Source organism: Bubalus bubalis, chromosome 8 (assembly GCF_019923935.1).
Source record: "Bubalus bubalis isolate 160015118507 breed Murrah chromosome 8, NDDB_SH_1, whole genome shotgun sequence".
NCBI lineage: Eukaryota > Metazoa > Chordata > Mammalia > Artiodactyla > Bovidae > Bubalus > Bubalus bubalis.
In genome coordinates this window covers 74,089,263-74,101,192 of record NC_059164.1, presented here as the reverse complement: position 1 = coordinate 74,101,192, position 11,930 = coordinate 74,089,263, and the positions used below count along the sequence as shown (strand labels likewise).

The window sequence follows — 11,930 nt, the reverse complement described above, 5'->3', positions numbered from 1 at the left end:
GCAATGCCAAAGAATGCTCAAACTACCGCACAATTGCACTCATCTCACACGCTAGTAAAGTAATGCTCAAAATTCTCCAAGCCAGGCTTCAGCAATATGTGAACTGTGAACTTCCAGATGTTCAAGCTGGTTTTAGAAAAGGCAGAGGAACCAGAGACCAAATTGCCAACATCCGCTGGATCATCAAAAAAGCAAGAGTTGTAGAAAAACATCTACTTCTGTTTTATTGACTATGCCAAAGACTTTGACTGTGTGCATCACAATAAACTGCAGAAAATTCTGTAAGAGATGCGCATAACAGACCACCTGACCTGCCTCTTGAGAAACCTGCATGCAGGTCAGGAAGCAACAGTTAGAACTGGACATGGAACAACAGACTGGTTCCAAATAGGAAAAGGAGTATGTCAAGGCTGTATATTGTTATCCTGATTATTTAACTTATATGCAGAGTGCATCATGAGAAATGTTGGGCTGGAGGAAGCACAGCTGGAATCAAGATTGCTGAGAGAAATATCAATAACCTCAGATATGGAGATGACACCATCCTTATGGCAGAAAGTGAAGAACTAAAAAGCCTCTTGATGAAAGCAAAAGAGAGGAGTGAAAAAGTTGGCTTAACGCTCAGCATTCAGAAAAGTAAGATCATGGCATCTGGTCCCATCACTTCATGGCAAATAGATGGGGAAGCAGTGGAAACAGTGGCAGACTTTATTTTTCTGGGCTCCAAAATCACTGCAGATGGTGAATGCAGCCATGAAATTAAAAGACGCTTACTCTTTGGAAGGAAAGTTATGACTAACCTAGATAGCATATTAAAAAGCAGAGACATTACTTTGCCAACAAAGGTACGTATAGTCAAGGCTATGGTTTTTCCAGTGGTCATGTATGGATGCGAGAGTTGGACTATAAAGAAAGCTGAGCGCTGAAGAACTGATGCTTTTGAACTGTGGTGTTGGAGAAGACTCTTGAGAGCCCCTTGTACTGCAAGGAGATCCAACCAGTCCATCCTAAAGGAGATCAGTCCTGAGTGTTCATTGGAAGGACTGATGTTGAAGCTGAAACTCCAATACTTTGGCCACCTGATGTGAAGAGCTGACTCATCTGAAAAGACCCTGATGCTGGGAAAGATTGTGGGCAGGAGGAGAAGGGGATGACAAAAGATGAGATGGTTGGATGGCATCACTGACTCAATAGACATGGGTTTGGGTGGACTCCAGGAGTTTGTGATGGACAGTGAGGCCTGGTGTGCTGTGGTTCACGGGTTGCAAAGAGTCGGACACGCGTGAGCGACTGAACTGAATCTGCTGATTATCAGTAATCTTTATTTGTGAATATGTTCAAATTCAGGAGTTTGAGGTTTTTCCAAAAAAAGAGAACTATTACTAATTTAGGAGAACCAGGTAATGATAAACTCAAAAACAAACAAATAAAACCTAGTTGCTCATAAGGAATCCTTTTTTATAATATAACAATTATCTCCCTAGAGACATACATGTAGAATACTATAGGATGTTATTACAGGTGGTTAGCCATAATATTATAACCTCTCATTTTTAACTCTGTTATTTTTTTATCTGTTAATAAACTTAACTACAAAACATCTTTAAAAATATGGTTCTTGAATGATGGTATATACACCAGTATAGTAACAACCAACATTCTAAAAAATGTTTGTCAAAGAGCTTTCAAATGAACACAATTCCAATATCACTTTTAATACATTTAAGTGATATCCATTCTAGGACTAGAAACAGCATTCTTTGATGGTGGCTCACTGTAAGACACTGTATTGGAAATATGTAGGTTAAGCAATTGCTTCTTATGATATGCATCATTTTCCTGGTTGGCGTGTTCATCCAGAGATTTCCTTATACAGTTCTTTAGCTCATCAATTCCTTCTCCAGTAATTGCCGAGATGGGGATGATGTGTTGGAATTCCACAGTCCTCTCTGGAATCATGTTTTTTTCAAACAGATGCAAAAATTCTGAAACAACACAGATATAAGCTGATTTTCATTGTCTTTGAAAATAAGTCAAAACTATGCTAGAGGTTTCATTTGTGAACCAAAAACTTAGTTTTTCTTTTTTCCTTCTCTAATAAGCTCTTAGCACCTTTGGTTTTTACTAATGACAATGTTAAGGTTCTTGGCACATGAATGGTGCTCAGTAAATATCTGTTGCTAAGTCACTTCAGTCGTGTCCGACTCTGTGCGACCCCATAGACGGCAGCCCACCAGGCTCCCCCGTCCCTGGGATTCTCCAGGCAAGAACACTGGAGTGGGTTGCCATTTCCTTCTCCAATGCATGAAAGTGAAAAGTTAAAGTAAAGTTCCTCAGTTGTGTTAATATTTGTTACATGAATATATTTTTAACTGAATGAAGTATAAGTTCCCAGGTAATGGTGCAGTGGTAAAAAATTTGCATGCCAATGCAGGAGAGACAGGAGACACGGATTCAATCCCTGAATTAGGAAGATACCCTGAAGTAGGAAATGGCAACCTACTCTAGTATTCTTGCCTGGAAAAATTCTATGGACAGAGGAGTCTGGCGGATTCTGGTCCATGGGGTTACAAAGAACTGGACACGACTGAGCACACAACGCTCCAATCAAAAGATAAATCACACAAGATGATTTACTTACAGAAGCAATAAGTTTTGCTTTGGGGCATTCAATAAAGTAAGGCAACACAGATGCTCTGAGAGAACTTTTCTACAAAAATAAACTCATTTGTGACTTGGGATATTCTAGTTTGCTTCAGCACACAGGTGGCCTTTAACTGTCCAAATTTAGAGACCTATCATCACTGGTACTAGGAGCCATACTAAAATTGAAAACAGTTCAAGGAGAGATCATTTTAGATGAATCCAATATTTCACCCCACTGGGACTGACAACCGTTAGATAACTTTTGCTTCTTCTCTGCTACCAAGGCAACAGAAGGGAGGATGGCATACTGATGGGATGGATCAACACTGATGTCACCTGGAAAGGCTGGCTAGAAGAGATTAACCAAATCAATACAAAGCTTGGTTTCTGGGATTCATTTACCCTCAAGGAAAAGAGAGGCTAATTTGGAAATTATCACTGAGGTGACTATATTGTTTTTATGATAGGCCAAAATAGCCACAAACTCCTGAGTTTCCCCCCGCTCTTTGGTACTTCTTCTGAAAATTCCCTTTTCTGCAAGATCAACCAGTGATCAGATCTAATGACCTCATAAAACAAATGACATTAAAGAATAAAGACTTTATTATTTATAAATTTTTGAGGAATATTTATACCCCCAAAGTAACTTACTAACTCAAGGGCAGGCCCAATATATATATATAAGGATTTTTACGAGAAGAGAGAGGATTTTCTGCTGCTGATAGTACTAGTACATTATAATTTATTTTCCTCAATTTTTATCTCAAGGATAAAAACAGGTTAAGTCTATTTAAAAAACATGTTAACCACTTACCTTCCATCCTACTTTTCTCATTTGTGCAAAAGGTCCTCTACTAGACTCAGAAAAATGAAGGCATCATCTCTATACAGTAGAGTTTGTTCTGCAAATGTCAATATTCAAAACTATGGAGACAAATTCCTTTATACAAAGTGGTCCATTTAGGGACCAATTTCACACAAATACTTTAGAAGTAACAGCATCTTTTATTCTGTGCCACACATACAACTCAAGTTCTTTTTAGAAGATTGATACTCTCCAGAGATCTATAGACCTGGCACTGCAAAGATACATATCTCTTTAGAACTACTAGCCCTGTTATTAAATTCATAATGTACTAGGGGAATGAAATTCTAGAACTTGTGAAATAAGTTAAAAGTGAAAAGACTTCATAGATATATGCTGGCTTTTTCCTCTTCTGATCCAAATCCCATTAACTCTTTAAGAGCCCAGTTTTACTTCTTGATGATACCTGAACTTTTCAGCTCAAATTAATCTTTCTTCCCTTCTATGTCCTATAACAGATTGTCCATATCACATTTAAAAGTTTCATATGGTATGTGTTCTTTCTTCAAACACACTTGTTTTTTTTTTAAGAGGAACAGGTTTCAGTTTTTTTCCCCACTGATTACAGTACACCTAAAAGTCTCTGCAATGGCACCCCACTCCAGTACTCTTGCCTGGAGAATCCCAGGGACTGGGGAGCCTGGTGAGCTGCCATCTATGGGGTCGCACAGAGTCGGACACGACTGAAGTGACTTAGCATTAGCAAAAGTCTCTGCAAATAGTAGGTATTCATTAGTTCAGATCAGTTCAGTTACTCAGTTGTGTCTGACTCTTTGCGACCCTGTGAACTGTAGCAGGCCAGGCCTCACTGTCCATCACCAACTCCCGGAGTTTACCCAAACTCGTGTCCATTGAGTAGGTGATGCCATCCAAACATTTCATCCTCTGTCATCCCCCTCTCCTCCTGCCCTCAATCTTTCCCAGCATCAGGGTCTTTTCAAATGAGTCAGCTCTTCGCATCAGGTGGCCAAAGTACTGGAGTTTCAGTTTCAACATCAGTCCTTCCAATGAACACCCAGGACTGATATCCTTTAGGATGGACTGGTTGGATCTCCTTGCAGTCCAAGGGACTCTCAAAGGTTTCTAAAACACCACAGTTCAAAAGCATCAGTTCTTCAGCGCTCAGCTTTCTTTATAGTCCAACTCTCACATCCACACATGAGCACTGGAAAAACCATAGACTTGACTAGACGTACCTTTGTTGGCAAAGTAATGTCTCTGCTTTTTAATATGCTATCTAGGTTGGGCATAACTTTTCTTCCAAGAAGTAAGCGTCTTTTAATTTCATGGCTGCAATCACCATCCGCAGTGATTCTGGAGCCCAGAAAAATAGCCAGCCACTGTTTCCCCATCTATTTGCCATGACGTGACAGGACCAGATGCCATGATTTTAGTTTTCTGAATATTGAGCTTTAAGCCAACTTTTTCACTCCCTTCTTTTACTTTCATCAAGAGGCTCTTTAGGTCTTCACTTTCTGCCATAAGGGTGGTGTCATCTCCATATCTGAGGTTATTGATATTTCTCCTGGCAATCTTGATTCCAGCTTGTGCTTCTTCCAATCCAGCGTTTCTCATGATGTACTCTGCATAGAAGTAAAATAAGCAGGGTAACAATATACAGCCTTGACGTACTCCTTTTCCTATTTGGAACCAGTCTGTTGTTCCATGTCCAGTTCTAACTGTTGCTTCCTGACCTGCATACACGTTTCTCAAGAGGCAGGTCAGGTGGTCTAGTATTCCCATCTCTTTCAGAATATTCCACAGTTTATTGTGATCCACACAGTCAAAGGCTTTGGCATAGTCAATAAAGCAGAAATAGATATTCATTAAACTGGCACTAAATGAACGAACGGGTTTACCTTTAGGATTCTGGAGTTGGTTCATCAGTACATGGAATTTATCCTGTGCATCTGGCAAGTCCATTTTATTTACTGCGAGGAGTGCAGGTTTTGTGTGAAGTTCCTCTTTGTACAACTCTAACTCCTTTAAATCAAAAGAGAAAAACCAAATAACTGTATTAAAATACCTATATAAATGACCTATTTGGTAATGTCTTTCTATACTTTATAGGCCTGGGTATTCTAGGGCCCATTCACACCTCTGATATCAGTAAGTGATTTTGTGCCTAGAGACAAATACAGATATTTGGACTTATATTAAGCACATAGATAAAATTCAGAACTAAATAATGACAATTAATCCTATGCCTGTATTATTCTTGGAAAAAGTAAGTACGCTTAGAAGTAAATCTTTGTGACCATGGATTAGGTAGTGGCTTCTTTTATCTGACACTAAAAGCAGGAATCAAAGAAAGAATAGACACAGGGGACTCTATCAGTTTTAAATTCCATACTTCAGAAGGGAACTGAAAGAAAGTTAAAAGACAACTGAAAGAATAGGAGAAAATATTTGCAAATCATATAACCAATAAGGGACTTGTATGTAAATTATAAAAAACTTTTACAACTCAACAATTAAAAGACAGCCCAATTTAAATGGGCAACCAATCTGAATAGACATTTCTCCAAACACATACAAACGGCTAATAAGCACAAAAAAGATGCTCAACACCATTAGTCATGAGAGAAATGCAAATCATAACCACAGTGAAATACTACTTCATTCCTACTAGGAAAGTCAAAGTAGAAAAGGTAATAATGAATGTTGACATTAATGTGGAAAAACTGGAACCTTCATACATTGTTAGTAAGATTGTAAAGTAAGTCAATGCTGCAGTCACTTTGGAGAATAGTCTGGCAGTTCCTCAAAATATTAGATTTTCCTTATTATCCAGTAATTTCACCCCTAGAGAGAGAGAGAGATATACATACACACACACCGAAGAGAAAGGAAAACATACCCACACAAAAACCTGTACACAAATGTTCACAGCATTATCAATAATAGGCAAAAATGTAGCTAGCAAATAGGATATAAAAGTCATTAAGGTAAAAGACATCATGTTGTGTAGAGAGAAATCATATGGCTGGATAGAGAATGTACAGGGTGTTGCTTGGGGAAGCAGGAGAGGGTGCAGGAACAATAGAGATACAGTGCTTGGTAGGAACCTAACTTTGCCTCATATACCATGTTCAGGTTAGACTTCAACCTAACCCATTGCTATGGGGGACCATCAGAGCAGGGAACAAACATCCGCTTGGTTCTTTAACAAAGATCACTCTAGCTGCCTATAAAACATGGCCTGAAAAGAAGTGAGACTAGAAGCAGGGAGACCAGCTATTAAGAGAGGCTGACGATTACAACAATGCGGGTGAAGACAAATAGCTGCATCTCAGAGAAATTTAGGGCATAAAACTGACAGGGCTTGATACAGGTGGTGAGAAAGTCAGAATCACTATCACCCAGGTTTCTGGCTTACATATTCAATAAGGTTCTGAGGGAGGCTGGAAAATTAAAAAAAAAAAAAAAAAAGTTCAGTTCTGTGTGCATGCTCAGCCACTTCTGTTGTGTCTGAATCTTTGAGACTCCACAGACAGTTGCCCACCAGGCTGCTCTGCCCATGGGATTCTCCAGACAAGAATACTGGAGTGGGTAACCATGGCCTCCTCCAGGGGATCTTACCGACCCAGGGATCGAACCTGGGTCTCCTGCCTTGCAGGTGAATTCTTTACCACTAAGCGACCAGGGAAGCCCAAGTTCAGTTCTACACATATTAAATTTGAGAAGTTAATGGGACATCCAATTAAAGATATCTAATAGGCAGCAAATCTAAAGTACAACCAAACTATCTGGGTATCAGAGTGCCTAAAAAGTAGACTGGGAAATAGTCTAAGAAGTAGGAATTAAGTTAAGCAAGACTCAGTCTAAGAATTTATATAATAGGGATTTGGAATCCAGGAAGGTTTTATTGATTACAACAGTTTGAGAAGTGGATGAATATTAAGAAACTGGAGACAGCAAGTTTAGATAATTCTTTAACTGACACCAAAGTTTTAGAAAGTAGAGGTAGAAGACATATTTATTCTAATTGTCATACGTTATTTCATACAGTCCTATGTCCCTGAATACTAGACCAGATAGAAAAACCTACTTTTGAAAGCAGTATTATGGTTTCAAAAGCAGTTCTGTAATGAGTTTGGGAAGAAAGCTGAAATCCAGAAATATCAACCTGAAAAAAAAAAGGATAAAAGATTGCCTTTAATGTAAGAATGACAGCTATACAATTCTGTTTTGAAAAGTTTCACTCATTCAAGCTATAAATAATTTCTCAATCTATACTCTTTTGGTAATTTAGTAATTTGAAATGAGAGAAATTGATATTTTAAGATCACTGTAATTATTCTTATAATATCACAATCATTAATGAGAAACTAGTACAGATAAAACAACTTATACTAATAAAGATAATCTCATGAAATAGGAAAGTAATGCTGTGTAATTTAGTAGTACACAGAAAATCCTAAGGAATTAATAAACCTGACAAATATGGCCAAACTTTCATCTGATACAGTAAATGTTCCATTTCCATCCCCATATTATAAATAAATTTGACTCCTATCTAAACAGATTTAGTGGATTAATATATGCTACTACTTTATCTTTAAATGTTATTATAAAAATGTCTAGGAAAACTAAATTCATTGATTCTCACATTCTTTTAAGCATTACATTGATAGGCATATGACTTACAACAAAAAGCAGTTGTTTAGTTCTTTCTATATGCTTGAGGAATTTGTGGCCCATTCCTTTGTTCATATGTGCTCCTTCTATTAAACCAGGAAGATCAGCTACTGATATCTAATACAAAATTAAATGGTTTAATAATAAAAATGAAAACACAAATCTAATTACATCCAACAATTTTCATATTTCAATTATAAAGTTTCTATTTTGTGATTACCACTGAATTACTGCATCTCTAATAAACCCAAGATACTTTGATAACAAAATAAATGTATTAAGAATCAAAATCCTTTGCTATCAGAAATTAGAGTCCCATTTTTACTTTAACAATCTAAGAATTCTAGGGCTTAGCTTAATATTTATTAATATGAATTCTCTTTAGAATTCCATAAATTATACTGTTCAATATGAACTTTTCAAAGAATTTCAAGTTTTTAAATTCTAAGTAAAGAAGGATATTAAATCAGCAGACACTGACTTAGGATGTAAGCACTGTAAAGTGTTTTATTCTATATGTAAATGGTTGTTTGGTTCCACTGTTCATATTCTACCAGGATTTAACCATTTTTAAAAAGTAAAGGAAACAGTGTCCCTATACTCTATTTAGGACTATTAACCATTATTAGAGTCATTAACCATTATTCAACACTTGTGGTTTTCAAACCTCACTGCATATCATAATCATCTAAGGAATTGCTATAAACTACAGAGCCTCAAGCCCTATCCCCAGGGATTTGGTTTCAAATCACTGGGCCCAAGCTTGATTTATCATTGTTGTTCTTAAGCTCGTCAGATGATCCTGATGTACAATAAGGGATGAAAAACACTGCTCTACACACTGCTTGTGTGGTTAAAATGTTCAGTTTTAAAGAAAGCTGTAGCTATGTGACAAACCAAAGTACATATAGAGGTCTCATGTTCTGAAATTGTCTTCAGAGGTCTTTTTATTGATTTCCCTTAAAAATTACCAATAATGTTTTCTAAATTCATATTATCCTGCACTTATAATGTTACTTATTATTTAATATTCTATGTAATTGTTAAAGCTTAAAAAAAATTTTTTTACTGTTATACCACTATGATTAATGAATATACATCTTTGATATCTTGAATTATGTCATTGGATTATATGAAACTATACTGATACATCATCACTTCAAGTCCATATTTTACATTAGGGTTCGTCATCTAGGTTTTATACATTCTATGGGTTTTGACAAATGTATGACATGTATCTACCATTACAATATACAGAATAGTTTCACTGCCCTTAAAAATCCTCTGTATGCTGCCTATTCAACCTTTCTACCTATTCAACCTTTCTTTCCGCCTAATCCTTGGTAACCACTGATCTTCTCTATTTCCACAGTTTTGCCTTTTCCCCAGGACATCATATAGTTGAAATCATACAGGATGTAGCTTTTACAGACTGGCTTCTTTCACTTAGTAATAAGCACTGGAGGTCCTCTGTGTCCTTTCATGGCTTGATAGTTTACTTATTTTTAGTGCTGAGTGACATTCAATTTTCGATACGTACACAGCTTATTTATCCATTCATCTACTGAAGGACATCTTGGTTGCCTCCAAGTTTTGGCAATTATGAACAAAACAACTATAAACATCTGTGTGTGGGCTTCTGAGTGGACCTAAGTTTTCAATTAATCTGGGTAAACACTAAGGAATGCAACTGCTGATCATACATATTTTTAAATTTTTATTATTTTCCATTTTTTGTTTTTATTTTAATTATGCAAAAAAAACTATAGTTCTTCCTTACCAAGGAAAAATAAATTTTAATAGCTAGCTAAGACCAAAATCCCATTCAATTAAAAAAAAATTTTTTGAACAGTAAAGTGGGATAAAATTACATCCATGAACTTTAGAATATGTTTTTAGGAAATGAAAATCAATAATCAAGTATGGCAATAAAATATGGAATTGCAATGAGAACAAACACATCAAGGAGAATAAGATACAATCAATCTTATAATTACAAACTATATCCAAACTTTGGAAGAATTATTCTTATACAATATTTTACTCGGATAGCGCTCAGCAGAATTGATTTGATCATGACTTCAATTACGAAAAACAAAATTCTGCTACTTTTTCCACCACCACAGAAACTGTCAAATTTTATAAAATCTAAGCAATAAGGCAAGTACTTTCATTTCTAACCAAGAGTCTTATTTTAAAAATAGCCACCTACAGGACTTTTCTGCTGGTCCAGTGATTAAAGCTCTGTGCTCCCAATGCAGGGGGCCCAGGTTCAATCCTTGGTCAGGGGAACTAAATCCCATATTCTGCAACTAAGGATGCCAGAGCAGCCAAATAAATAAATAAATATTTTTAAAAGAATTAAAAAAAAAAAATACCCACCTGTTTGAAATCACTATACATAATTTTTCCAAGTTCAGGCTTTATTGTTGTAACTAAAAAAAAAAAAAGTAAATTAAGGCTAGAATAAAGCACTGTACTCTCAAAACTATCCTAGTGTTATGTATAAAATAAATAATATTTCCTTTCTGTGAACAACCTAATTCAGATTATGTTCTCATTTGTTGAAATTAAAGGTATAATTATTTTGGAAAAGGACAAATATAGATTTTTATAATCTGCAAAAGCATAGGAATTAGTGGGCTTCAAAGTCCCTCTCAATCTTTAAGAGCACGGCAAAGGTGTTGAGGGCAGGGGGCAGAATTTAGGTTTCTATCATTTGGTCTACATGTGAAATCTATTAGTCCTTTCTCATTCAGTTATCCTCAAACGTCATCAGTCCAACAGTAGCCTCCTTCTATGACTTTCTGCTTTTCTTCTTTCCTTCTCAAAGATCCCCTATTTTCTAACAATAAATACTGGCCAAGAGATTTATAGCAGTTAGTACAAAATTAACTCTACTTTATCAGAAGAGTCTAACCCTAGAATTGTTTGATTTTATTTTTCATGATTTTATTTTCAATAGTTTCCCTGATAGCTCAGTTGGTAAAGAATCTGCCTGTAATGCAGAAGACCCCGGTTTGATTCCTCGGTTGGGAAGATCCACTGGAGGAGGGATAGGCTACCCACTCCAGTATTTTTGGGCTTCCCTTGTGGCTCAGCTGTAAAGAATCTTCCTGCGAAGTGGGAGCCCTGGGTTTGATCCCTGGGTTAGGAAGATCCCTTGGAGAAGGGAAAGTATACCCACTCCAGTATTCTGGCCTAGAAAATTCCATGGACTGTATAGTCCATCAGGTCGCAAAGAGTCGGACACGACTGAGCAACTTTCACTTTCCATGTTAATGTCATTCTGTGCCATTTTGTTTAATGAAGGTAGAGATCCTATTATATTCATTCACTTGCTTGCTAAGTTACTTTAGTCGTGTCCAACTCTTTGTGGTGCTATGGACTATAGTCCACCAGGCTCCTGTCTGTGGGACTCTCTAAGCAAGAATACTGGAGTGGGTTGCCATGCCTGCCTCCAAGAGATCTTCCTGACAGGGATTAAACCCGCTTCTCCTGAGGCCTGTGCATTGCAGGCAGATTCTTTACAACTGAGTCACCCAGGAAGCCCATTCACTCACTACTTTTAAGTCTAAGCTTCCATTATGCCTTATCTGCTACTGCAATAGCTAGTTCTATTAAGTTCTTTCCAGATCCACTTATGTCCCACATTAATCCATTTTGTACATTATATGCAAAGAGATATTTTTGAAAAGCAAATTCATCATTTTTATCCTTTGTTAAGCTATAACCTCTTCTAAAGCTATAAAGATCAAATACAGCCTATATGGCCTGT

General features: G+C 36.8%; 1 protein-coding gene across 4 annotated transcripts in view; it reads right to left on the bottom strand.

Annotated features, from left to right (window-relative positions):
• Positions 1-1,302: 1,302 nt before the first annotated feature.
• The window catches only part of GTPBP10 (GTP binding protein 10), a 29,121-nt gene continuing 18,493 nt past the window's right edge, over positions 1,303-11,930 (bottom strand). For 2 of the 4 annotated variants that reach the window (XM_025291320.3, XM_006075226.4), the window contains exons 6-10: positions 10,535-10,587; positions 8,162-8,269; positions 7,563-7,640; positions 5,371-5,494; positions 1,303-1,985 (exon numbers count right to left, since the gene is read on the bottom strand). In XM_025291320.3, coding sequence (XP_025147105.3) covers positions 1,723-1,985; positions 5,371-5,494; positions 7,563-7,640; positions 8,162-8,269; positions 10,535-10,587 — 626 coding nt within the window. In that variant the 3' untranslated portion in view covers positions 1,303-1,722. Of the gene's footprint in view, positions 1,986-3,460; positions 3,549-5,370; positions 5,495-7,562; positions 7,641-8,161; positions 8,270-10,534; positions 10,588-11,930 lie in introns of all 4 variants that reach the window. The other 2 variants (XM_025291321.3, XM_044946767.2) reach the window with 2 other exon arrangements.